Here is a 27,537-nt window from a genome sequence, read left to right as displayed (position 1 = left end):
TAATTGACAAGATACCTCTATTAATTGAGGATTCTACCCCGATAATTTTTGAGAAGATGTTCGACTGTTCGTGAGCTAAAATTTTTTCATATTTCTAGTTCCTTGAATAGGCAAGTTGTTTTATTGGCCAAGTGTATCATTTTTTATATGATTAATATTTATATTCTGTTTATATTAGTAAAGTTTTGTAAGATATTTTTTTGTAATATTATGAGAATATTGATTTATTCTTCCATGTCGAACCTATGGATACATCAAGATGTTGATAGACATTAACCCATTTTTAATACCATGCTACCGAAAAAAATGAGACAGAGAATAGAATTAGAAAATAAAGTAAACTATTTTTCTCCTGCACAAGAAAAAAAAAAGCATTAAATTTACAGTTATAAAAGGACAATAGCGAACTCCATTTTCCTTCCCACTTCACAATTATACTATAATAACGCCCTCGTCTCCATTTCCAAAAGTTCCTATCGTTACGCCCATTCCTCCAACTTTCTGAATCGCAAAAAAGTGCTTCAACTTTCAGCCATTATCGATTCCGGCCGGCAATCGAGGTTCTGATTCTGAATCATGTTGCCATGGCGGATGCGCTCGCCGGAGGCGGCGGGGGAGGCGAGATCGGCGAAGGCCGTGCTCTGTATTTCCGGCATGAATTGCTCTGCTTGCGCTGTTTCTGTGGAGAATTCCATCAAACACCTTCCAGGCATTCTCGACGCCGCCGTTGATTTCTTGAACGATAGGGCTCAGATCCTCTATCTCCCAAATCTCATCGACGTAAGCATCTCTCTCTCTCTCTCTCTCTCTCTCTCTCTCTCTCTCTCTCTAAGTTTTTTATTTTAGTTCAATTGGAGAAGAAGTCTCTGTCTAGGTTTTTCGCCGTTGATTGATTTTAGTCAGAAATGAAGTTGCGGCGAGAGCTTTTGATCGAATTCAGATTAAAAAAATGAAAAACTGAAAAGAACTCAGAACCTATTGATTCCTTCATCTTTTTTCTAGTTTTGAAGAACGATCGAATTGCTCTTACTTCTCACCGCCATTTCTTTTTTTTTTTCCTTCTTATTTTTACGTGATTTGTTTAAACACCACGCGAGTGCTCTACTCCTACTGGTGGCCTTTTTTGTACTGTGTTTTTCTTTTTTTTTTTCTCTCTCTCTTTTCTATTTTTTTCTTTTTTCTGAAAGTAAAAAGTGTTTGAATAGAACAGTATTTGGTCGACACCTATATATATATATATATATATATATTCATCTTTCATTTTTTTAATTTTCAAATTTTTCAATTTTTGGAAACTTGTATGTTACGTGACATTTAAAATTAAGCTAACAAACCATTTGGTTATTGTATTTTTATTAGAGTAATGATTTAATTTGAAAACTTTCATTTATATCGTTTTAATTCATATACTTTTAAATGGATAATAATTTAAATTATAAACTTTATAACAATTTAATCGAGTTTAAAATCTATAACAATTTAATCTTTATACCATAAAATAATTTCATTAAAATTAAGTGTCAAATCTTATTATATAACAATAATCTATTTACACGTGTGGGGTGTTGGTACCTACTAATTTGATCATATTTCAATTATATATCCCAACAAAAAAAAATGTGAGTTTGAATGCCAACACACAAAATTATTCACACGAGATTAAATCCCCACAAACTTTAAATTTGTAGAAATAATTGTTATCAATTTTAAAGTACAATGACTAAATCGTTACAAACTAAACTATTTTATAGAATCAAAAATATTTTATTACCTACAAATTTCTTACAGTGATGTTTAATATATAATATCATCCCTAATCTTTTAAATTAATATAAATTTGGTTCTTAATTTTTTAGAATTCTCAATATATTACCCATTAAATTGAGAAAAACATGTAACAAATTTAACTTCAACTTTAAATATTGTCTTCAATAAGTTGAAAATATCGAAAGCATTGATTTTTTTTTATTTGTCAGAAGTAGGGACTAATTTCTAATTGATAATCAAACATGAGAGACTATAATAGTGAAAACGAGTAATAAAAAAATTTAGAAATGAGAATGAAAATAGAGGATAAGTTCCCAATCGAAACTATATTTTGACCAATTGAAAATATTATCTCTATAATTATTTACAAAATATAATTGTCATTGATGGATGAATATAAGAATTGAGGAAAAAGGTGGTTGTTTTCAATTACACCAAATGGACTTAATAAGTAATGCAATAAATTTCTTTTTCAGAATTAAAATTAAAAAATTATCCAAAATTAATATATAAATAGCACACAATAATTAGCTAATAAAGCACTCAAAACATTCAACAAGAATGTTTGAATATAGCCACGAAAATCAAATAGGAAAGAATATTTGCATAACATCAATGTGAGATTTTTTTTTTCTTTTATTAGATAAAAGATAATAGATTCAACATTTCTACAAGGTTACTAGTGCATTAACCATGTTCAACAATCAAAATCAAATCGAGCAGAGCTCAGCTGTAATTGACATATATTTCTAATCCAAAAGTTTTGATGTACCTACCACCTCCACATGTTGTGCTAAAAAAAATTATGTTCTACAAAATTAGACCTTCTTTTTAAACCAAAATAATATCAACCTAAATTTATGTTTTTCAACTCATTTGAGTAGAAAAATATATATTATATTGTGAACCTCATTTTCCAAATTTAGCTGTTAGTTCCATCTTTTTTATTATTATTTTGGAAAATTTCTCAAAAGTATGTATGAAAAGTTCGGAAACAAAAAAGAATTTGGTTTTTTGTCATTTATTTACTATATTCAACTTTATAAGATACTGCTTGGAAGCATTATTTTTTTTATTATTATTATTCTTATTCTTATTATTGCTTATGAATATATATTGAGTATCATGTACCCAAAAATACAAAACGAGTGGAACTTTTCTCCATACATAAAGTGAATTTTTTATTTGCTTTTCAAAATGATGTAATGAATATGCTGTTCAAAAAAAAAATGATGTAATGAATAAGTGATAAAATAATCAAATCCACCCCAATTTTTCTCACTGAAAAAAGATTCACAAATAATGGCCAAGTATTTCTCAAAGGTCTGATTCGCATACTTTAACTAATTGAGATGCGTTTATGTTTGACATATTTAATAGATTCTTAAACTATATATTTTGTGCCTAATAAATCTCTAAATATTAAAGTCTTGTTTAGTAAGGTTCATATTTCTTGTTTTTCATTTTGTTTTTTTTTTCCAATAAATAAAAACGTAATTACATTGGGTAACTATTTCTTAGGCATGTCTAATAAACAGTTTTCAATTTTTAAAAAACAAAAAACCAAACTATTTTTCTATTTTATATTTTAAAAAAGTTACAGAGTTGAAGAGATAGACTAGAGAGAGAAAAATCCATATAAAGTAGAGATGACAATGAGATGACGTGGGAGTCGGGGACGCCTTCTCCATCCTCGCCCTCGTTGAAAGTTTTAGTTCTCGTCCTCACCTCATTATCTAATTTTAGGAATCAATGTCCAAGTCGAGGAGTCCTCGTTTGGGGACAAGAATCTTCGAGGGAAAATTACCTTTTTAGTCATTAATTTTAATTATTTTAGAATTAAAAAATAAAAAAGTAATAAATATATATAAATAATATCTATTTATTGAAAATTTATTATTTACTGGTATAAATAATTATTTTAAAATTTATTCATAATTTGGTAAAATAGTTAATAAAATACATCTTTATTGTTTAAAAAATAGAATCGATGAGCAGATTGGGGGATGGTAGGAAATTGATTTCCTATTTTTGGAGTGGGTATCCGACCCTAAGATCCCTGTGACATGAAAATAAAAGTTTAAAACGATAAGAATAAACTTTTTTAAAGCAAATTTTAGAGAGATTAATAAAAAGAATTAGAGAAGGAAAATCAGGGAAAGGTTAAAGACAAAAAGGAAAAAATTTAGAAAAAAGAGTAAAGTTGAGAGAAAAGAAGAAAAAAAAAATTATAGAAGAAACATGTACTACTAAAATGCTCTTAAAAGTAGTTTTTAAACTTTCAATTTATCGTTTGACAGGTTAACTTTTTTAAAAAATTCACAACTATTAAACACCATTAAAAGAAGCTATTTGTTTAGACACAAAATTAAGTCAATTAACTTAAAATATCGAATAGGTTAGAAAGTATTAAACATAAACTTGAAAATTAAGAATCTATTTGATGCTCTTAAAATTGAAAGATTTGTTAGATACAAAAATGAAAGTTTAGAAATCTATTAGATACCAAATAATTATTATTATACATCATCTTAACTAATTAATTAAACTTGTAATTTCACCATAAATGATAATATAACATAATGTTGTGAGAAATGTGAGAAAGAAGAGAAACAGATGGGAAAAAAACAAGAAGAAACAGAACATGGTCATAAGAGTATCTCATGGAATTCACATATTAAAATTGAAAACTCTATCTTACATTGTGTTAGAAAGTGTATTTGAAATGATTCTGATATTAATTGCTTCTCCTAAATAGTTTTCTCCACATGTTCTTGTTGAGATCACCAAACAGTTTCTCTTTTTGGTTACATTTTCCTTAGGAAGAGTCAATACTCGAAGCAATTGAAAATGCTGGATTTCAAGCTACACTATCGAAGGACGGTACCGATCATCGATCGAGAGAAGTATGTCGAATCCGAATAAATGGGATGGGCTGCACTTCTTGTTCTTCCATGGTAGAGTCAGTTTTGGAAGCAATGTATGGAGTACAAAAGGCTCACATTGCTCTTTTGAAAGAGGAAGCAGAAGTTCACTATGATCCAAAAGTTGTTAACTGCACTCAGCTCATCATTGCCATAGAAGATATTGGGTTTGAGCCCTTACTCATAACCATTGCTGATCACATAAGCAAGATTGAGCTCAAGGTTGATGGTATGCATAATGAGAACTCATCAACAAAAGTTAAAGAATCGCTCGAATTGGTCCCGGGAGTTGAAGACGTTGATATCGATAGGACACTGAGCAAAGTTACCATATCTTACCGACCTGACATAACAGGACCTAGAACTTTCATTGAAGTGCTCGAGTCGATCAAATCCGAGCATTTTGAAACAACTATATATTCTGAAGAAGCGAGACGAGAAACTCGTAAGGAGAAAGAAATTAAGCAGCATTATAAGTACTTCTTGTGGAGTTCTGCTCTTTCCATTCCTGTTTTCTTAACATCAATGGTGTTTATGTATATACCTGGAATTAAGCAGACTTTGGATATCAAAGTAGTCAATATGATGACGGTGGGGCAGATTATCCGGTGGAATTTGTCGACTCCGGTGCAGTTCATCATCGGCTGGAGATTTTACGTTGGATCGTATAAAGCGTTACGCCGTGGTTTTGCCAATATGGATGTATTGATTACTTTGGGGACAAATGCAGCTTACTTTTATTCAGTCTACATTGTGTTGAGAGCAGCTACATCCCCTGCTTTCAATGGAACAGATTTCTTTGAGACTAGTTCAATGTTGATAACATTCATTCTACTTGGCAAGTATTTGGAGGTTTTGGCAAAGGGAAAGACCTCTGAGGCCATTGCGAAGCTTAAGCACTTGGCTCCAGAGATGGCGACGCTCTTGACTTCGGATGGCCATGGGAACGTGATCGGCGAAGCGGAAATCAGAAGTGAGTTGATTCAAAAGAATGATGTTGTCAAGGTTACTCCAGGGGCAAAAGTAGCTTCTGATGGTCTTGTGGTATGGGGAGAAAGTCATGTCAATGAGAGCATGATCACTGGAGAAGCAAGACCGGTAGCGAAAAGGACGGGCGACAAGGTGATCGGAGGAACTGTGAATGAGAACGGGGTATTGCATATAAAGGCAACACACGTCGGATCAGAGAGTTCACTTGCGCAAATCGTTCGACTCGTTGAATCGTCCCAGTTGGCAAAAGCTCCTATTCAGAAATTTGCAGACCAAATTTCCAAGTACTTTGTGCCTCTGGTAAGTGGTATAAAACCAAAATTTGTACTGTTTTTTTGCTTCATTTTGATTGTTAGCCATTCGTTATATTCATTTTTATGCACTTTTGCAGGTGATTTCACTTTCTTTTCTCACTTGGATTTCCTGGTTATTAGCTGGAAAGTTGCACCTCTATCCAAAGTCCTGGTTGCCTTCTTCAATGGACAGTTTTGAGCTTGCTCTCCAATTTGGGATTTCCGTTATGGTCATAGCTTGTCCTTGTGCCCTCGGCCTCGCCACCCCGACTGCCGTTATGGTTGGTACCGGTGTTGGTGCATCTCAGGGAGTACTAATCAAAGGTGGTCAAGCATTAGAATTCGCGCATAAGGTGCATACACAATCACATCTCTCTTAACTCCCTACCATCAAGAACATACCCTTTTTATCAATGACACAACCCGAACCGAAAATCATGTGCTTCTATTGAGCTAATTTACGGGGGATTGTCGAAATAATGACATTCTTCGCATTATAATTCTTGCAGGTGAGCTGCATTGTGTTTGACAAGACTGGAACTCTAACAATTGGAAAGCCAGTAGTTGTGAATACAAAACTTATGGACTCTATAGCACTTGAAGAACTCCTTGAACTCACAGCTGCAACCGAGGTTCGTCGCCATCGAAAAGTTCTTCGATACCTCGAAATTTCCGAGGAATGATTTTCCTTTGATGTTTCCTTATCAGGTGAACAGTGAGCACCCAGTAGCCAAGGCCATTGTTGAATATGCCAAGCAAATCAAGGGAGAACAGAACAACACCATTTGGCCAGAAGCTCAGGAATTCATATCCATTCCTGGCCATGGAGTAGAAGCCACTATAAGGAACAGGAAAATAATGGTTGGAAACAAGAGCTTGATGATGAAAAATGCCATCGAAATTCCGGGGGAAGCGGAAAGCTTTCTCGTGGACGCAGAAAGTATGGCGCAAACTGCGGTTCTGGTGGCCGTGGATCGGGAGGTGGCGGGCGCTATCGCCGTGTCCGATCCGCTGAAACCGGGTGCCAAAGAAGTGATCTCCATTCTCAAGTCTATGGAAGTGAAGAGCGTGATGGTAACAGGGGACAATTGGGGTACTGCAAATTCCATTGCCAAAGAAGTTGGAATTGAAACAGTCATAGCAGAGGCCAAGCCTCAGCAGAAAGCAGAGGAAGTGAAGAATCTTCAGGTACGTAATCTCAATCTTCTCGTCTCTGAACTCTTGTTTTTAATTATGCATTTAATTAAGAAAAATTCAATACTAATTCTGCGCATAACTAATATGGTTTTTTCTTTAACTATATACTTTAACTACGTACTTTGAAGTGAGTCTTAGTTAGTTTCTTTTTTTAAGTAGAACATGTAGGTATAGACGATTGAATTCACAACCTCTTGATTGAAGATATATGTCACTTAACGTTGAGTCATGCTCGTTTTGGCTGGAGTGAGTCTTGCTTGTTATTTTAAAGCCTCTTTTTAGTTAATCAAGACTCAAATATTTCTTCCAAAAAAAGTATTTTGAAATGCTTGTTATTTGTTACTAAATTCTGTAGATTCTTTTTAAACACTTTTAGTGATCTAAAATCAATTAAAAGTTTATACTAAACAAAATTGTTAATTAGGGATGTTAAAAAAAAATACGATCATCTGAAGAATTTGATGATCTGAAGAATTCGATAATCCCAATCCAACCCATACGGTCTAAGTTGAGTTATAAAATTGTGTTGGATTGAGTTGGATTCAAATAAATGAAAACTCTTTGAGTTAGGTTGGTTCAAGAGTTTATCTAAAATAAACGTGAGTCAAACCAAATCAACCTGAATTTATTATTAATTCTAAAACTATTTATTCTATTTACCATAAATTATAAATATTTTTTTTAATATAAGTTTTCACAGCATAAATAAACATTGACTTATTGTCGTAGGTTCAATGTTAAAAAATATAATATATTAATATTCACCCTTTTATTATTATACAATATTTTGAACGAGTGATCTGAATAACTCAAATTGATATAACTCAAATATATTATAGTTGGATTTAATTTTGTTCATTATTTAATAAGGATTATTTGTGTTGAATAAATTTTACAGACCTGAATGCTGATTGTGAAAATGTATTTCAAACTCAATTTAACCTAGAAGACGCTACTGCTAATCAATTAAAAAAAAGTCATATTATTTATATAAAAGAAAAATCAATGAAAAATGAAAGTAGAGCTAGATATATATAGTTATAATTTAAACCATACATTATACATTTAGCAAGACCTAGGGGACTAAAGATCTTACAACTTTGCATAAACCAAATGACAAACTAGAGACTTTGGTTTTGACATGATCAGGCGACGGGGCACACGGTGGCGATGGTGGGGGATGGGATCAACGACTCGCCCGCCCTAGTGGCAGCGGATGTCGGGATGGCGATCGGAGCTGGTACCGACATCGCCATTGAGGCAGCAGACATTGTTCTAATAAAAAGTGACTTACAGGATGTTATAACTGCAATTCATCTTTCCAGAAAGACCTTTGCTAGAATCCGCTTGAATTACATTTGGGCTCTCGGTTATAATCTTCTCGCCATTCCAATCGCCGCGGGCGTCCTCTTCCCGTCGACTCGGTTTCGGTTGCCGCCGTGGGTTGCCGGAGCAGCCATGGCAGCCTCTTCTGTAAGTGTGGTATGCAGTTCTTTGATGTTGAAGAAGTACCAGAGACCCAAAAGGCTGGAGGAAGTTGAGACTCAGATGAATGGAATAGTGGTTGAATGAGGTATATTTTTCAATATGAAGTAATTGACAAGCAAATCTTTGTTAAATGTTCATTGATAATGTAGAAATGCAAACGTAATTGACAAAAACTGAGTTGTTCCCTCCAAAATGTCTATTTATATATATATATATATATATATATATATTTTTTTTTGAGATTTAAAATACTAACCTATAAAGAAACCGTTAAAGGTGGTAACGTTTTTGTTTTATTTTTTCAATCCAAGAAAGAAAATAATTACATTAAGTAATTCTTTATTTCTTGTTATTATTTTTTATTGAAAAAAATATGTACATGAACATGTTTGGTAACGATTTATTATTTCTTGTTTTTTAAAGTTTTTAAATTTAAAAAAAAATAAAAGTTTCATACGAAAATTAAATTTATATTTTATTTTTTAACCATTTATTTTGACTTTTATAAGTAAATAGTGATGATATAAAATTTTTATTTATGTTTTAAAAAAATTGAAAATAAAAAGAATGGAACAATAAACTTGATTTTATTGTTCTAAAAGTTCTACACGATTTTTTTAAACATTTCTAAAAAATGAGAATAAAAATAGTTTTTTTTAGTACAAAATTTGAGGTAGGAAAATCGAAGTCACAATGATTGGAGATATGATCCCGCTTGAACGAAACAGAAGATATTGTAGATAAGTAGAAGCACGTCATTAACATCTCGAAAATGTTTCACCATAATTAAGATAGTTATATATATCAATTACCGTTGAGCTACATTCGCTTTAACATAACAAGAATAGTTATAAACGCTTCATATTGATTTATAACTTCTAAGTTGGATTGGATTAATCGATCTATTTTTCCTGTTTTCGAGTCATCGGATTTCTGTACCCTTCTAATTGCAACACCTCATCCTTGACAAATAAAAGCTTCTAGAAACTAGAAATTGTTGACTGTTTCTTATGCCCAGCCTGCCACCTTCAATGTGAACGCATTCCTCAATTCTTAATTCTTAAGTTATTTATATATGTAAAAGAAAAATAGTGGGGAAACAAGAATCATTTTGTTTTTTTTTCCAAAGAAAAAGAAAAATGAACCTTTCATTTTATCCACTCTTTTCTCCATGCACTTCAAAAACAAAAAACAAAAAAACAAAAAAAAAACAAAAACAAAAGAACAAAACAAAAGGCAAAAAAACAAAATGAGCTACTTTATTCCATCCATAATAATAATAATCCGAGGACTGTTATCATAAACATCATTTAATAAACAAATATTTTTAAATTTTTAATAATAATTTAATTATCAACTAATATAATAATTATAAATATAGAATATCAATGAACTCTCAAATTTATGAAAATATAAAATAGAAATAATATCTATAAAATGTTATATCTAAAAAGTGTAAAATAAAAAATTCATAATAAATATTTAAATTAGCAAATAAGCTAACTTAATTTTAAAATGAAATGAAATTTTAAAAATTTGACAATAATTTTCTATTATCAAATTATTTTATTTTCAATACTATGAAAACGTGGATTGACTCTTCGTGTTGATATTGAACGATATACCTATGGAATTGCTGATAAAAAAATTATCCTATTGAAAATTGCTATTTTAAATTATAATAATAAAAAAACTTATGAAGACGTTAATAACGTTTTTAAAATATGTACTCTTTTCTTTAAGATACACAACTTGAAAAAATTAATTAATTACATTTTTATATTCAATTTTTATTTTGAGAAAAATTAAATTTGAAATTCAATTATAACAGATATATATTATTTCCTAATAACATAATAACATTGTCCAAGAGAAAAAAGCGTGTAATAAAAAGATAATGGAAATAAATCCGGTATCCCACACGTGCGCGTTCGTTTTCACACTCTCGGTTGGCTGTAAGCGATCAACATAATTCGTGTTCACACTTTTTTTCTTTTCCAAATTTTTAAATATTCCTTCAAATTGTTGAAATTTAAAATTGTTTGATTTATTAAAATTTATTTGAGGTGAATCGTTTAACCAATCTAATCTATAAAATTTTTATTTATTTAAACGTGATCCAACTCAAACAAATTTATGATCCAATTCAAACTGTACACGCCTTTATCATCATTGGATTTTATGAACACCCATATTTTAACCAATAATTATATATATATAACTAAAAAATATATTTTGCCGACTTTCTCAAAAAAAAAAAAGGAAAAAAATATATATATCACGCCTAGAAACAAAAATATATATATTCTCTTGATGGAGAGATCTCAACCTTCCATTAATGTAGGAAGCCGGATATTGGCCAGCTACGTCCGATCGTGTGCGAGGATGAAAAGGCCACGTATCAAAGGCGTGTTCTCAAGTGAAACAGGCCCATGGGCCCAGCCAGCATCACTATATATGTCGGCCCATTTCTTCATCTTGTTGCATCCTCGATGCTCCGTGTCCCAATTCGCTCTCTCTTCAGAACAAATTTCTTCAGCGTTCGATCTTCAGTTGCACCTCTGGTTTTCAATCAGCAAATCGTACCTGATTCGAACCACACCCTTCTGCATAAATCGGAGTGTTCACGTTTCGCTTCCCCGATTACTTCAGGTTCTTCGAGTCTTGCCTCGTTTACGATTCGATTGGATCATACTATGGCCACTCCCTCCAAGACGTCGGTTCATGACTTCACCGTAAAGGTTGGATTTCCTTTTCATTTTTTTCATTTTTCTGTTTGTGATTTGGTTTTCGTGGCAGATCGGTGTCCATTTGTTTGTTTTAAATCCCAAGAAAATGGAATTAAGAGGAAATTATTTTGTTTTCCTGGAAATTTTGTGCTGATAAGCTTATTTGAAGTGCAAGATATAGTTTGTGTAATGATTATTGCAATCAAATCATGTGTGCGGGTACGCTTAATTGGAACTTCGAAAAATTTCGTTATCTTTGAGAGAATTAGTATGTAGCTTCAATTGAAGTATTAGTTGGACATTTTTATTTATGCTTTGCCCTCCAACTCAGCTGTTTCCACACCCGTTTGATGGTTTATTGAATCAACAGGCATCAATTGGACCATGTTTTGTTAACAGGAAAATCAAATTGGGGGAATTCTCTTTTTCAGTAAAGCTCTGCTAGATTTGCTTGCTGGGCATGTTATCAATTTAGTGGCTAATTTGTTTTGAAATTATATGAACTGCTTGTCATTGCGCCATAATTCATGACTTCTGGTTTAATTTATGGCTTCTGCGGTTCTGCCCCTGTTTACAGGATGCTAAGGGAAAGGATGTCGACCTCAGCATTTACAAAGGAAAGGTCCTCTTGATTGTCAATGTTGCTTCACAATGGTAGCGTACGCCGTCATTTTTAATGTCTTCCATGTCTCAACTTTTACTATGGCTTTTGACCCGGGAGAAAAAAAAAAAAAGAAATCTTACAATTTTGTATGAAAGTTTGTTATTATAGATAGGTTAAGCTGTCTATTTAGTAAAGATGGTAGGATAATGACTTTGAGTTGCATTCTTAATCAAGTGAAAGGAACTGTTTCCTCTATATCTTCAAATGGCTTGCCTTCACGAGCCATTACAGAACTAGGGAACTTTTGGTATGGCCTTCAAATATAGAACATAATCGTCTAGTATGTTTATGTTAGATTCCAAGAATTGAAACTGAATAGTGAATACATATGGATTGTCGTTATAGATTTAGGAACTCTTTGCCATTGTTCTACCTTTTTTAATGTTCAGTTTATTATCCATGCAGTGGCTTGACTAATTCGAATTACACTGAGCTGAGTCAACTGTATGAGAAATACAAGGGCCACGGTTTGTTCTAAGCCTCATTCAATTCTTCTCCTCCTCTGCTTTAATTCATCTTTTCTTCTCTCCCATCTAATGTTCAAATTTATGATTTACTTGCGCGTGTTTCCTTGTTATAGGTTTTGAGATTCTTGCATTTCCGTGCAACCAATTTGGATCCCAGGAGCCAGGAACCAATGAGGAGATTGTGCAGTTTGCTTGCACCCGTTTCAAGGCTGAGTATCCCATTTTTGACAAGGTAAGATCTATGAAAAAGGCTTTCTCGCTAGTTCGACCAATCGAAGATATATGCCTCAATTTCCTCAACCAGTTGAGCTATGATTGGGTTTACCACATTTGACACCTTCAAAACTTTAGTAGCTGCAACATCAATAGAATAATATATGTACTCTCATTTGATCATTTATCACAGTCGACTAAAGACTGGTCCAGATGTTTATGGTTGATAGAAGAAAATCACGGATCAAAGTCGTGGTTTTCCTGGGCTTTCTAGATTTTAGGCTATAAAATTGTCATGATAAGCAATTGCAAAGCTAAGTTTGTTGTCAAAAATAGGTGGACGTCAATGGAAACGATGCCGCTCCCCTATACAAGTTCTTGAAGTCGAGCAAAGGTGGGCTTTTTGGAGACGGCATAAAGTGGAACTTCTCCAAGTTCTTGGTGGACAAAGATGGAAACGTGGTCGACCGTTACGCCCCTACAACTTCCCCACTCAGCATCGAGGTAAAATCCAGAAATAACTTCAAAATCTTCCATAAATTTTAAAATGTTCTCTGTTGTTAAAGTTAAACTCGTGATTTGAACTGGGGTTGGGTGGATTTTGCAGAAGGATTTGAAGAAGCTGCTGGGAGTTTGAAAACGTGAAGGAGGCTGTTTCTTTCGCTTGTTATTAGAGAGACATGAATATGAATAAAGCTCTGTGTATTTGCTGTGATGTTTTCTGAATGGTCCATGTATTTATAAGACTGTAAGTTGAGAATTATGTAATAAATTTCTGGAGCTTTTGATGTAACTGTTGACAATCTGTCTGGGGACATTGATCCCAATTGTAGCTGTCAGCTTTTTGCTCTATTCAATTTTCTGCGTAGATTCTTCGAGAAGATGAAAATAATTTGTTGTAATTTCTGGGAAAAGAAAATTTTGATTAAATGGATATCACAAGAGGTTTTACACAAAACTGTTTTTTGTCAAAAAAAAAAAAGAAATATTTATATATATTATATATATAGTGCCTTTTATCATCATATTTACAGGAAGAGTTCGGTCAGTTCCCATAAGTACCAAGAAATTTCTTTTATTCGTGATGATTGATTCTGTGTTGCAGTACCAAATGGCATGTTTTGTATTAAAAATTATGAGTTTTTTTTATTATTTTATTAGATTTTTTCATGTGGGCTCGGATTTGTTGGTGTCTTTTTATATTTAGGGAAGATTTATTATTTAATTTAAACTTGATGGGATTTTAATGCTGGTCAAACTTTGCACATGCCGATACTGCAATACATAGTTGTATTTTAGGTACAACACTCTTCGTACAAATCCAATGATTGGAGATGGGTATCTTATTAGGTGGAAATGATGATTTTTTTAGGTTTTTTTTATTGGAGATAGGTCTCTTAGTCAGTGGGGAGGGAATTGATTTTTTGATTGGAGAGGATGTTTTATCTCGGAAAAATTGTGATCATTTGATCAAAAATAGATATCTTATTCAGGTGGTTTACTACCTTATTTAGTGGAAATTGCTTTTTTGATTGAAGATGGATGTTTTTATCTCATGAAAATGGTGAACATTTGATCAAAGATAGATATCTTATTTAGGTGATTTACGATACACACGATAGTTTAAATTGTTTTAAAGATATATTTGATTGAAAAAGTTTTAATAGATTTATCATGAAAGACGGATTAGGCATAGGCCCTTCTTTCTATATTTAATCTACTACCGGGCATAGGTCCTTCTTTCTATATTTAATCTACTACCTGTCAGTACATCTGTGTCATAATGGCAATTATGATTTTTTTTAATTTACTTTCATTGAAGAGTTTTAACTTAATCATTTATATTGTAATATTTTTTAATTTAATCCTTCATAATGTGCAATTTTAAAATTTGCTGACTTATCTAATATAATACTTACTAAATTAACCATATTAAAATTTGCTGACTAATGGAGGGAGGAAATCTTTAAATTTTAAAATTTAATAGAAAAATTCTGAATTCTCTCTTGTTTATTTTTTCTCTCTCCTCTATGTAAATAGTAAAAAACTAGATGAAAAAAATGTTAATTCTTAAGACATACGTGACTGAAAGATTAAAAAAATATATTAAAATACATATTTAGTCTTCATTTATTTTTTAAAAAATAAAACTATCTATTATCTTTTTATTTGCTTAATTACTATTTTAGTACCTACGACACTCTTTAGCCTTCATTTCATTTTGACAAAACTATCAATAGTACCTATAATTTGTGTCGTGTTTGACTTTTAATTTAGTCTCTCAAAACGGTCTTTGTACTTGATATACTTGGGTTTTAATTTTTATAACTCAATTTAGTCTCCTAAAATATGTTTTTACTTGATATATTACTTTTAATTGCATCATCCAATTCTTCGCTAAAACTTAAAATTGATTAGCATTTTTTTTATCGATGATATATGTTTTAATAAGTGGAGTATATTGAGTTGTTTTCAAATTAACTGTAAGTATCAAATTGAAATCAAGTAAGACATCTTGTTATTTTTGAAGCATTTATGTTGACAACTCCACCAATTAGTAGTTGTCGAGTCATTTTTGTGTTCAAGAACTCCCTTTCGTGCTTGCTATTAGTTTATATCCACTCTTAACTCATATATTATGGTTCATCCTGTCTTTTTTTTTCCCAAATAAAAAAATTGCTACCCTTCGTTGATAAATAACTATTAAAATTTGTATTCACCGTTTTCAAGGTTATACAATATACCCTAAATTATTCTTGTAATTTAAGAGTCGTCAATGAGTTGAAAGAGTAAAGCTTGACCCACTAAAACAAAAATTTAGTTAATCTAATAAATTTGTATTTAGGTCTAATAAAGTCTATCTATCTTTACCTACAAGTTTGACTTATAAGATCGCTCTTAGATCGTTGGACGATACGAAATTAGACTTTGATATTCTAGCATATCTGATCAATGGAAGTATTTAAAGTTTATCTTGGGGCAAACTTCATTCTTCCTATTGCTCCCAAACTCTCACAATTATTTTAATTTGATTCTTCATAATTACATATTTTGTTTTTAATTCTTAAAACTTTGTATTGAAAAATGTTTTTTTTTAAATAGTCAAACACCTAATCTACTCTGGTAACTAAAAATATATATGCTCAAGTTTCAGCTAAATAATTTATTTAAAAAATAAACGAGAACGACTAAAATATCTTTTTACAAAATAATATAATAAAATATTTAAAAATTTAAGCAGCAATGATATATTTTGTTCCTTGCTTTTGTTTGAAGCTCTGTTGTGCTGCTCGCGGAGTTTCATCTTTCATCTTACGATGGCTACCCAACCTTCAAATCACCCACAATCCATTTACGACTTCACTGTGAAAGTTCGTTCTTCTTTTCTATTTCTTCAAATTTTTGTGTGTTTCTGCATCATTTTCCCTCCCTTTCTGTGCTTATTGTTGGAATGTTCGGAGAAAATTTCTTTGTATTTTCGCATGAATTCGTAGTGTATTCAAATAAAAAGCTTCTGAATTTGTCTGGACTGAAATGGTGTCCTGAGTTGCTTTGCGAGCTTAAATTTATAAACGACGAGAGATTCAGACGCTGGGGATTATGGGCTTATTGTTTAGTTTCTGATTCTGATGTTTTACCTGATTAACGAAGAATCAAGGAGATTGAGTGGGAATTATGGTAAAAACCAGGGCTCAATTTGTGGATTGTCGTTCTGTATGAATGAAGAGGGGTTTTTTCATCTTTTAATTACATCTTCTGAATTGGATGTTAATTGTCCTTTTGATTTCTTTCAGTTTGTATGTATATCGAGTCCAGCTTCTTCACCATCTTGGTTTCTTCGTAGGACAACATTTTTTTACTGCTTTTGATGTTAGCCATGAATTTCAGAAATCTTTTACTGGTAAGGCTTCAATACATGTGCCATTTGAGTATTTTCTCTGGTTTGCAGGATGCAAAGGGAAATGGTGTCAACCTTAGCATGTATAAGGGTAAAGTCTTGCTCATTGTCAATGTTGCTTCCAAATGGTACTTTCCAATTTCTTTCACTTCCGATATTTGCAATATAACTTTTAATTTGAAATGCTTCATTTGGTTTAAATCTTATTTTGGTATTTGTAGCTTCGAATTTTGTCTATTTTGGTATGTGGATTTTTAGCTTTTATCCTTTTTTTTTCTCCTATACTTTTAAGGTCTATGTTGGTCTCTTTACTTTTAAAGAAAAAGTGACCGATATGGTCCTTGTTTGCAAATGCACAACGAAAACCCTTACTACAAAACTACACCAATATTTCAAAAAATTTATCAGAGTGCAATGTTAGTGCTAAAATTGTGATTGCAAAAAAGGTTATTAAAAATAAAACAAATAAATCATAATGGATTTTTTGAGAGTGGAATGAGTAAAGTAGACTAAAGCTTAAAGTGCATAAACAAAACTAGTTGTTTTGAAAGTATAGAGGCTAAAATAGACAAAAGCTAATGGTGTCGCAGTCAAAATAAGATTTAAACTTTTTTTCCTCTTGGTTTGGGCATTACAAAGAGTAACATAGTTGAAATTTAATGTGGGTGATTGACTTTTGGTTGCTTCTATAGTTTACGAGTTTTTCCCTGATGATATTGAGTGTTTGCTATTCTTTTATTTTCCCTTGCAACAGTGGAATGACAAATTCGAATTATTTGGAGTTGAACCAAATATACGAGAAATACAAGGAACAAGGTGTTTTTTTCTTGAATCCTTCCTATCTTACCATCCTCATGTTGAAAGTAATATGCATCATTTATATAGTACATTCTTGGCTGCTTTAGTTCTTATTCCTTCTACTGAAGCGAGTTCTCTCTGTAGAATCCTACACCTTTCCTTTTTATTGTTTAACTGAGGGAGAGCTGCAACGTGATGAAAGAAACGACACTTGATATAAGCTGTTCAACAAAGCTTATTGTCTACTTCTGTCAGAACGGGTTCTCTCTCTGCACAAAATAATGCTCAAGAATTATGGTTTCTAATTGTTTGTTTTTAATTTTGACTGAGGATACTGCAGGTCTGGATATTCTGGCATTTCCATGTAATCAGTTTGGCGATGAGGAACCTGGAAGTAACGAGGAGATCAAAGACTTCGTCTGCAGTCGTTTCAAATCAGAATTTCCAATTTTTGACAAGGCAAGTGTGGTGAATGTATATATATTGAATAAATTATAAATTCCGTTAGAACCTTGCCATTTGTTTGAAACCCTATCTTTTCAAATGTTTCAATTGATGTTTCATAAACGTTTAAAAATATCTTTGAGCAAATATCTTATAATATTTTGAACGAAAAGTTGTCATGGCAAAATCTAAAACGACGTGACAATAATATGACAATTGACATCCCAATTTTGTCTTAATCTCTCTTTTAAAAATGATAGCTTCACCCACGGCTCTTCTCTTTTCACACTTAATTCAAACAAGTTTCTACATTAATTGTCACGTCGTTCCATATTCAAAAAGTATTTTTGAAACCTTTATAAAAGGTCAAGGTAGTATTGAAACTTTTGAAGGGATAGAAGTATTTTTACTAATTTAACCTCTATATATATCTTACCTATGTTCCCTTTTTAAGGATTGAAAATATCTTATGATCTTTCTATTAGATTGAAGTTAATGGGAATAATGCTGCCCCCCTCTACAAGTTTTTAAAACTGGGGAAATGGGGCATATTTGGGGACGATATTCAGTGGAATTTTGCGAAGTTTCTTGTTAACAAGGATGGGCAAATAGTTGATCGTTATTACCCCACAACATCACCCCTCAGCATTGAGGTAAACCTGCTACTGACAATTTTCTGTACACCAAAGTCTCCAAAGTCTTGTCTTCGAAAAATTATTTAAGGGTCGAAACAATGTGCTTAATGATTCAACAGGGCTGGATGTGTGGGAGATTTTCATCTCTACATCCAACTGTTATTAGTCACATTTGACATTACGATGGCCTCGTCGAATAATTATTCCTTTGCATCCTATCTCACTTTTTGTTTTTACGTCCTTAAACTATTTTAACCTCCCGATTTCTGCTGCAGTATGATATCAAGAAGCTGTTGGGGATCTCATGAGCTGAAACATAAAACATACGTGTTTGAGCAAAATTCTAGTTCCTATTTCTGTCTGCATCATTTGCTGCCTCCCTGAAATGACGCTCGATTGCTGTTGATCTCACTGCATACATAACGGGTTTTATGCTAGTTGTATAACATTGTTGATCCCTGTGTTGAAAACTCGTAGTGAACGGTTGGCAGGGCTGTAGTTCCAAGTAAGATTCGCTCAAATTCTAGTTCCTATTTATGTATGCATCATTTGCAGCCTCCCTGAAATGACGCTCAATGGCTGTTGATCTCGCTGCATACATAACGAGTTTTATGCTAGTTGTATAACATTGTTGATCCCTCAGTCGAAACTCATAGTGAACGGTTGGCAAGGCTGTAATTCCAAGTAAGATACATGATATATATATATATATATATATATATATAGTTATAGTTATATATTATTAAGCATAATACATGATTGATCTGTAATCTATAAAATTCTGCATAAACATATTGAATGGATAAAAGTACAAGTGTCTGAACAAAACTCTAATTCCTATTCCATTCCAGTTCTGATTCTAACCAACACCGCCATATATAATCCTTTTCATCTCAAGTAGAAGCCATTGGAAAAGGAAATTGAAATGAGATATTCTTATATATATCTTAAAATTACATCTTAGAACACAACATAAAATGTCCTTCGGCTCGCCAGATATTTCATTAGATGGAAAATTCCTGCTCGAAGATGAACATCCTTCTCTTCCTCCTGCTACAGCTGCCAAGCAATCTGACCCTCCAAAACCAGAAATTCTGTCCAATAAAATCAACATTGACTTGAGAAACTCGAAATGAAGCCTCTTGCTACATATACCATATGTTAGCATCAATCTGTTAACCGCTGCGAAAAGAACTCGGACTCAGTAAAAAGGTACAGGTCTCACAAAGTTTTGGTTCATTTACAACAACACATATGTACAAAATCTCAACATGTGTCTGTTGCAACATATCATATCATCCCCGCGTCAAGTCAATTCCAGTGTGGGGGTTTCTCACGTCGACCGAACGGGAACCAGGCCAAACACCTATTGCAGATGGATTGTAGGTTTGCGCGGATGGGGCACTGGAGGGTGAAACCAAATTATCGTGGTGCTCAGTTTCGGAACCATCGTTGCTTCTCGGACCACCCACTTGCTTGTTCTTGATCTTTGCACCATAAACAAAACTACACACAACTACCTGCAAGAGAATAAGTTCGGAAAATAAATTCCTTGAAAGCTTCATCATTACAGATGCAAATTATTATCAAGCCAAATTAACATATAGTCCAGTTGGTTGTAACATGCCTTAATAATTAAATGGGATGAAGTACCTGAACAGGGCCAGCTGCTGTAAGAACAGCAACACCACCACCGACGACATGACCATCGGGACTAGAGAGGGAAACACTAATACCACCTGTCCTACTTCGAGGACCGCCATCTTCAGCCACCAAGTAAGAACCAGACAAGCACAATATCTGGAAATGACCCTGCAAAATCCAAACATGTTTCATAACAAGGAAAATAGCATTGTTATTTATCTAATCTTACCAGAATCCATTATTTTGAACGACATTGCTTTATGGTTGTATAAAGCTATAATCAGATGTGTTAATAAGTTTTCTACTTTTATTTATTTAATTATATTCTGAATAAGGTTGGTGATGGATGTCATCTTGTTGCCAAATCACACATCTAAGAAACCGAGTTTTCACGGAGAGAAAATGAAAGAGTATACAATGGGCTTACAAAAAAACAAGTCTGACAAAAAGAGGAAGAAGGCCTATCGCGGTTAGAGATAACTTTCAATTCGGAGGAAGTATGCAACTTTTAGCATTAATAGGAACAGTTCCTAAGCCCAATGGGTAACTACAGCCTTCTTTTCCAAGATAATTGTGATCATCGAAGGAGTAATGGAGATTATATCCTAATTGCTAAACATCCCCTTGCCTCCCTAACGGATTACTCGTTTGACCTGTTACTTACAAAATGGGTCTCACCAACAAGGTTGGACGTGTATATTCTTTCATTTCGGATGGGATCCCTTCTTGGAGGGGGTCTCCCTTTTTGTTGGGCTTGTTTTACGTATGCCGCTGGTATATTTCATTTTTTCTTGATGAAAGCTCGGTTTCTCATTAAAAAAAAGGGTTGAATATGTACCAAACATTTCTTTTATTTACTGTATAACTAACTCTACTCTACTAAGTAGGCTTGACTACAGCACATATGGAAACCGCATTTGCTGTCCACATTCCTGTCAACATCATGGTCAGCCTACGAACAGGCTACTATATAAGTATCGGTCTTTTCCTCCTACCCTCAGGCACCAAGAAGTAATCACTCCACATAAAGTAACAAATGACGTAGGTAATCAAACTGAAAGAATTTAGCACTATGCAAGTACTTAATAGTACTAGATATTAGACAATTCAAACAATTACCATCCAAAGATTGATGGTTTTATCCAGGTGGTTGAACTCTAAAAGCGATACTAGATTTATGTTTGATTTAGGGAAAAAAAAACAAAGCAATGAATCTACCCATCTTTTTTTTAGAATAAAAAAGAAGTTTAAAAACCTCCATGATTGATGGTTAGTAAGCAAACCAAATCCTTACAACTTGATTAATGCTTCCACAGTCTTGGAGCTCTCACCAGCCAATACATTTCTTGGTTAATGATATTTTGTGTCACGTAGCACTTCTCTTGGCATATCCCAATACATAATTGCCTCAATTTTTCTATTATCTACTTTAGTGCCTTCACTACTAACTACAAAGACAAGAAAAGAGGAGTTGAGTGGCACTATCTCTTAAAATCAAGAAATTATTGATTTTACAGGAGAACATGAAAATTTTCCTTTTAAGGGTTGTTTAAATTTGTCAATGTTGCTCTTATAGATTGATAATACATCATCAAAATAAACAACAAAGTGCCGAAACAAAGGTTGAAGAGTTTAATTCGGTAGTGAAACTAGTTACTGGTTACAAATTTCTTCCTGATCAATTAGAGGCAGCTAAGAAGTAAAAATGTTATGAGAAGTGTCAACGATGAAGAAGGAGAAGAAAGTAGGAAGCTAGCCAACCTTGGCCATTCTACGTGGTTTGCAATAAGTTGTTGTTGAAGAATTTAACAAATTGCAATTCGCCACCAAATTCCTAGCTTCTTATTGATGACGGGCTATTAAATGAGTGTGGATCTAAGTTCCTGTGTTAGGGCATGTCTCCGACATGTCTCCCAAACCATAAGTGAGCTGCCTCATACATCTCTTTCTAAAAACCTAAAGCCCTCTTTTGAATCCTTGTACTTCATTCCACTCAACAAAAATCTCCTTTCCTCTCAAAGTTCTAAAAGCCAAAATCACAAAGGTCACATTCCTTTTTTTTTTTTGTAACAGAAAACCTACTTTCAATGTATGAAAGAATACAAAAGGGCATAAAAAAAACAGTCCAACAAAAAGGAAAGCCAAAATCACAAAGGCCCCTTTTCTCTTGGTTGGTTGCCCTGGAGAGAATATCACCATTAACTTTATCCAAATCTATTCCTTGTGTCTTTGGCAACAATGGTGACTTCTTTACAAGGCTCACTCCTTCGAGGACTCCTTTCAACCCAAAGATGTGGAGCAATTATTGCAGGCGTTCAAGGTCGACCACAATTGTCAAACAATAGTGCTTCTTAATTCGCAATCTTTTAGAGATGGAGGAATTACTTTGTAGGCGAAATCATTGGTTGTATTACGGAACAGTTGGTTTGAGAGAAATGAGGAAGGGAGGTTTATACAAATGTAGCAATGTCATCGGAGTTTGACTCATCTCAATACTTCTATAAGAACCTTGCGACTAATTCTTTTTGTAATATACTTTGTTGTTATGGTTAACAACCGAAGCTTACTCCAGTAAGCTTTGAGTTATCGTTTTAGGTATCCTAGACCTTTTTTTTTGTACGGCTCATTTACTTTAGTTCTGTACTTTCATTCCTCCAATCAAGATGAAAGTTTGCACAAAGCATAACCATCCATTAGAAAATGTGTTCCTTTGTTTTAAGGTTGTTGCCCATTTGACCCGATCATATTCTAACTCTATCATACTTGCTCCATAGATCTATGCTGTAAAATATTTTTGACCATTTAAAGTGATCTAACATGCACAACAGCCGAGCACAACAGAACCTAAAACATGAAAGTTTACACCACCATCTATGCACATTCTCTACGACGTCTTTTCCCTCTTTTTGGTGTCAGGAGGGTAGCCACAACACATGGGCTCATATTAATTTGAATAAAGATTTATCTAAAAAGTATGCACTTGGTCTCACATAAGATTTACATCTTTTGGACTTTGGGAGTAATGAGGTAAATCAAGTCAGATTTCTTTTTTTTTATAGCAAATAACTACAAAACAGGGAGATAGAAGAGACTACAAGGTTAAGGTTGGTGCATTTAAGAAGTTTAAGGCTTGAAAGAATCCTTGGAGAATGACAAACAAATGGAACTAGTGAAAAAGGTTTTCAAATACCATTCATATGGTCCAAGGTAGAAATCAAGGTCTAATTTGTATGTGCTCTCAAGGCAGAAATTTCAATTTCTCTGCATTATTTTATGGGGATTTACCTCAATGTGAGTTTATCTGTCTTATTATAGGGTAGTTGATAACAATATCAAAACTTTGTGGAAGTTGATCTACTAGACTAGACATAGCCTACACAAAAGAAGTGCGGTAAGTCTGTTTTCACTTCTGGACCATTGAAAAAAGATTGAAGTATCTAAAGGATGACCTATGTAGTGTTACATTTTCTTTGAGAAAAGAAATCATTCTCGTTGAAGCTTTCCAAACACAACTTGAGTCATCAAGTCCATGGTTGACAGAAGATCCATCACAAAACTACCATGAAATTTCTCAAGAATTTGTAGATTTTCTACTAACAGAGAAACAGGGAAATCAAAGTGATGTAAATTTTTTATGTAGAGAATATATGAAAACAAAATATGATAATTCTTCAACCTCATATGTGACGCTCACGCCAGTAGATGCAGGCTGACGCAGTGTTACAGAAGAAACAGTACCATGGCCTGACAGGACACAAACAGCCCTTGGTCTCTGCTGCGCGAATGACAATACTTTTGCTACAATGTCCTGCAAACAAAGATATCAATTCAAATATGTTTGGGGTTTTTTCTTTCTTTCTTGGCATGGGGAGTGGGAAAAAAGAAGAAGAGAAATTTAGATATATGCTGAAGTATTCCCCCACCTGTAAAGATCACAACCTCAAGATACCAAAGTAACAAAAATAAGTTATTTTTTCCCGAGGTACTATTTGGTCAACTTACACGTACCTCAACTAATCTCACCAAACAATCATCTAATTCTACTATGTTTTGTTGTCAAGGAAACTAGTACGATATTAAATTTTAGATAGGTGGCCACTATAGTTTGAACTCATTCCATCCATCATGGTTATAATAAGGTTTTACCTTTATATGATATAATAGCCACTTTCAGCTATCTTCATGGCTCCATCTTTGAAGGAATTCAAACTAATAATGTCTTTGGGATGACTTTTGAAAAAAATCATTTTTCAAATAAAACTACCTTTCCTACCAGCACCTTTGAAAGAATTACAATTTAGAGCATGTTTAGTTTAATTTCCTAAGTGGTTTTAGAAAACTAAGGGTGTTGGTCAAAATTCCAAAATGTTTGCTAATAAATAAAAAACATTTTAAAAATCTGAATGGCTTTAAAATCTATTTTTGAAGAAATACTTTAAAGACAATTACCCAAAAAGTTAGTTTAAAGTGATTGACACACTTGTAGTTTAAGCACTCGAGAGATGATTACAAATAAATAAATTAAGAAGTACTTAAATTAAAAGATACACCAAACTAACAAAAGATCACTTGAAACTATGACATTACGAATCAGATTGACTAATTCCTCAGGATCATATTTACAAGTGAAATGTTCTAAAAAACAGGCAATCGCTGAACTCATAATGCACCTGAAATTAGTTGTTCAAAAAATTAAAAGCTCATAGCATACTTACTTCTCCAGCTCCAACATGAATGACATGTGGGGCAAAAGCTAGTCCAGCTGAACTGTTCATCCACTCACCTGAGAAAAGACAAATAACATCCATATACAGAATGTAAGCACAGTAATGCATATTTCACCAAACTCCATAAACCTCAACATTAGAAAAGGCAACATAAGAATTTGAATGCCCGTTTAATAATAATTTTGTATATCGTTTTTAATTTTTTAAAATTAAATTTAAAAACCCTGCTTCCATCTATATGTGCTTCAGCTTCAATGATTGTTATCTATTTTTTTAGAATATTTTTACAACTAAGCCCAATTTTACAAACTAAGAAAAGTGGTTTTCGAAACGTGACCAAGAATTCAAATATGTTTCTAAGATAAGAGAAAAACTTACTAAATAAATTGTAAGCAAGCATAAATTCAAAAATTAGAAAACGGAAAACAAAATTGTTATCAAACAGATCTACCTTTTCCATCATGACTTAAACAAATGCATGTTAGATAGCTCAACTGAAGTTAATAATCATGGCCATGACCTTCTCCTCACATGACAACTTGTTTAAGGGAAAATCTAAAGCTTAAGCTGACCAATAAAATTAAAACCAACAATGCATGATGACTTGTTTTAAACAGATCTCAAGATATGACAGATACAATCCTTTACTGGTAACTCAAACATGCACATTGAAACCATAACCAAAAAAAAGTAAAATTTACCAAGGAGAGCTAATTGTTGTTTCCTTCCAGAACCCGGAGGCCGCCCTCTTCGTCGTCTCGGGGTTGACGAATTCGAACCTGGAGTGAGCTTTGAACCAGCAGACATGGGCGACAGACCCAATGAGACCTGCCCGTCTGGAGCATACTTCCGGGGCCTCCCTCTCTTCTTCTTTATAGGTTCACCAGAGTTAACTCCAGCTGAGACATTGATACTCATCCCACGGAGATAATTTGAATGTGAGGGCTCAATTGTATACGTTGATCCAACTGAGTTACCTCTAAGATTTGAGTGAGCCAAAACGCCCTGGTTGGCCATTGGCCGGAATACAGGGGAGGCGTGCGATCCAGCATTCGGAAGCCCTGATCCCGACCCTCCGACGCCTCCTCCCCTGTGTATGTAGTAAGAAGCTGAGCCACCAGACAATGCCATGCCTTCCCTCCCATCCATTCATTTACTTGCAAGAATGGCCTCACTGAAAAAATGCTTGTATCTCTTTAACAACCAAGAAAATGCTTTCTTCAACAGTGTTTTCAGAAAATTTCTAACCCAAATCTTCAACCATAACAGAAAGAGTGTAGAATTCCAGTAAAACGTTCAAGCCCGAGCAGGCATTTTGGTATTCTCGTCAGGAGTTGAAGAGAACACGTGAAGAAAAATGTCGAAATTTTCGAACTTCTAGACGAAGAGAAGAAACAGAAGGGGAAAAAAAGGAACCCCTTTTAGCCCTCTTCCAAAAACACTTACAAATGAATCAAAAAGGGTTTAACAGGGGTTTTACAAGGGATGGAGAAGTGCAAGACCCATAACTAAATTTTAACTAGAGTGACAAAAACAAAAACAAAAACAAAAAAAGAGTAGAAAATAGAAAGGGGAAGGGGAAAAAAAGCTAAAAATGGAGCTGAAACTTAAATGGGTTCCACCCCCAACAAGAACCACTCATGAGAAATGCAGGAAAATTAGAAGGCAGACTAGACATTAGAGCAAAAAGAGAGGAGCTTAAACAAGGCCTGGAATCAGAGGCAGAAGACAGAGAGAGAAAAATCAAACCCTAGATTCAAAATCTAGGGTTTTGACAAGGAAAATGCAGGAGGGGTGGAAAAGAAGAGAGAAAAGGGAAACAAAGAAAAGACAAAGGGGGGGAGGGGTGGAATGGGAGGAAAATGAATAGAAAATTTTGAGCTTTTGAATTAAAGTTGAATATGCCTATGTGTACAACAGTACAAGTGTGAGTGAACTGTGCAATTATGCAGAGAAGAGAAGAGAGAGTAAAGGCATTGTCTTTATCGGTTTTTTTTATTTATTATTTTTATTATTACAAAATAGTCAGATGGGGGGGAAGGAGGTGTAAGTATCTAGGCTTGAAGAAGAGGGAAAAAAGTGTAATGGGAGAGACAGGGTGGGGTCCACCAAATTACCAAATCCATTGGTTGTACTTATCAGAGTATTTCTTTTTTTCCTTTTTTCTTTTCTCTTTTTCTTCTTTTTTTTTTTTCTTTTGGTTTTTGGTTTTAGGGCTTTGGGCCTAAAGCCAGCTCTGTTGCCCTCTATGGCTCTTTTTCCTTGTACTGTTATAAATAAATGCTTTTTGATGGTTTAGCTTTACACTGCCTTTGGTTTTGGTATGGCCATTTTTTCAATGAAAGCTGAGTTTGGAGGGGAAAGAGAAGGAAAGGAGAAAGCGAGTATGGTTTTAACCTTCAATATTCACTCCTTAAACCACCACCTTGGATCTCATGGATGGGAAAATACAATGCCACAAAATCCATAGCTTTTTTAGATTTAGTTTCCAAACTTTGGAATTGAATTGATGTGGTTTGACATTTATACGATTTGAGTTTCGTTGAAGTATGAAGTTTTTGTGTAAATTGAAAATTATCACCTTTTAATACAACATATAAAGGTGGGAAGATTCGAAAAATAAAAATCACTAAAAAAACAAGTAATTTTAGTTTCAACT

The 27,537-nt window shown here is 33.5% G+C and overlaps 4 protein-coding genes across 4 annotated transcripts; 3 read left to right on the top strand and 1 right to left on the bottom strand.

Annotated features, from left to right (window-relative positions):
• Nucleotides 1-414: 414 nt before the first annotated feature.
• On the top strand, nt 415-8,899 carry LOC111022922 (putative copper-transporting ATPase HMA5). Its single transcript, XM_022300232.2, has 6 exons — nt 415-780; nt 4,590-5,981; nt 6,073-6,327; nt 6,484-6,606; nt 6,683-7,162; nt 8,321-8,899. Exons 1-6 carry the CDS (start codon nt 577-579, stop codon nt 8,741-8,743), a joined length of 2,877 nt encoding a protein of 958 aa, XP_022155924.1. The 5' UTR covers nt 415-576; the 3' UTR covers nt 8,744-8,899.
• A 2,177-nt stretch (nt 8,900-11,076) lies between these two features.
• On the top strand, nt 11,077-13,584 carry LOC111026000 (putative phospholipid hydroperoxide glutathione peroxidase). Its single transcript, XM_022303964.2, has 6 exons — nt 11,077-11,400; nt 11,966-12,042; nt 12,458-12,519; nt 12,633-12,751; nt 13,069-13,236; nt 13,340-13,584. Exons 1-6 carry the CDS (start codon nt 11,092-11,094, stop codon nt 13,367-13,369), a joined length of 765 nt encoding a protein of 254 aa, XP_022159656.2. The 5' UTR covers nt 11,077-11,091; the 3' UTR covers nt 13,370-13,584.
• A 2,380-nt stretch (nt 13,585-15,964) lies between these two features.
• LOC111025929 (putative glutathione peroxidase 8) lies at nt 15,965-19,244 on the top strand. Its single transcript, XM_022303854.2, has 6 exons — nt 15,965-16,103; nt 16,682-16,758; nt 17,385-17,446; nt 17,769-17,887; nt 18,358-18,525; nt 18,783-19,244. The coding sequence occupies exons 1-6, from the start codon at nt 16,050-16,052 to the stop codon at nt 18,813-18,815; spliced, it is 513 nt and encodes a 170-aa protein (XP_022159546.1). The 5' UTR covers nt 15,965-16,049; the 3' UTR covers nt 18,816-19,244.
• A 22-nt stretch (nt 19,245-19,266) lies between these two features.
• Nucleotides 19,267-26,743, bottom strand: LOC111025928 (AT hook motif DNA-binding family protein). The gene is made up of 5 exons (XM_022303853.2): nt 25,580-26,743; nt 24,867-24,934; nt 23,828-23,959; nt 20,161-20,319; nt 19,267-20,027 (listed from the first exon to the last, which is right to left on the bottom strand). The coding sequence occupies exons 1-5, from the start codon at nt 26,025-26,027 to the stop codon at nt 19,803-19,805; spliced, it is 1,032 nt and encodes a 343-aa protein (XP_022159545.1). The 5' UTR covers nt 26,028-26,743; the 3' UTR covers nt 19,267-19,802.
• Nucleotides 26,744-27,537: the final 794 nt, after the last annotated feature.

Source organism: Momordica charantia, assembly GCF_013281855.1.
Source record: "Momordica charantia cultivar OHB3-1 chromosome 6 unlocalized genomic scaffold, Mcharantia_2.0 BLBB01000006.1, whole genome shotgun sequence".
NCBI classification, from domain to species: Eukaryota; Viridiplantae; Streptophyta; class Magnoliopsida; order Cucurbitales; family Cucurbitaceae; genus Momordica; species Momordica charantia.
Note: the sequence above shows the minus strand (reverse complement) of the source record. Positions and strands in the feature narration are given on the sequence as shown.

Coding starts and splice junctions, on each gene's coding strand:
- LOC111022922 (XM_022300232.2), top strand. CDS start 577: ATGTTGCCATGGCGGATGCGCTCGCCGGAGGCGGCGGGGGAGGCGAGA. Junction 5,982..6,072: donor CCAAGTACTTTGTGCCTCTG/GTAAGTGGTATA, acceptor GCACTTTTGCAG/GTGATTTCACTTTCTTTTCT. Junction 6,607..6,682: donor AACTCACAGCTGCAACCGAG/GTTCGTCGCCAT, acceptor TTTCCTTATCAG/GTGAACAGTGAGCACCCAGT.
- LOC111026000 (XM_022303964.2), top strand. CDS start 11,092: ATGGGCCCAGCCAGCATCACTATATATGTCGGCCCATTTCTTCATCTT. Junction 12,520..12,632: donor TGAGAAATACAAGGGCCACG/GTTTGTTCTAAG, acceptor TCCTTGTTATAG/GTTTTGAGATTCTTGCATTT. Junction 12,752..13,068: donor AGTATCCCATTTTTGACAAG/GTAAGATCTATG, acceptor TGTCAAAAATAG/GTGGACGTCAATGGAAACGA.
- LOC111025929 (XM_022303854.2), top strand. CDS start 16,050: ATGGCTACCCAACCTTCAAATCACCCACAATCCATTTACGACTTCACT. Junction 17,888..18,357: donor AATTTCCAATTTTTGACAAG/GCAAGTGTGGTG, acceptor TCTTTCTATTAG/ATTGAAGTTAATGGGAATAA. Junction 18,526..18,782: donor CATCACCCCTCAGCATTGAG/GTAAACCTGCTA, acceptor TTTCTGCTGCAG/TATGATATCAAGAAGCTGTT.
- LOC111025928 (XM_022303853.2), bottom strand. CDS start 26,027: ATGGATGGGAGGGAAGGCATGGCATTGTCTGGTGGCTCAGCTTCTTAC. Junction 24,935..25,579: donor ACAACAATTAGCTCTCCTTG/GTAAATTTTACT, acceptor GTCTTTTCTCAG/GTGAGTGGATGAACAGTTCA. Junction 23,960..24,866: donor TTCATGTTGGAGCTGGAGAA/GTAAGTATGCTA, acceptor CTTTGTTTGCAG/GACATTGTAGCAAAAGTATT.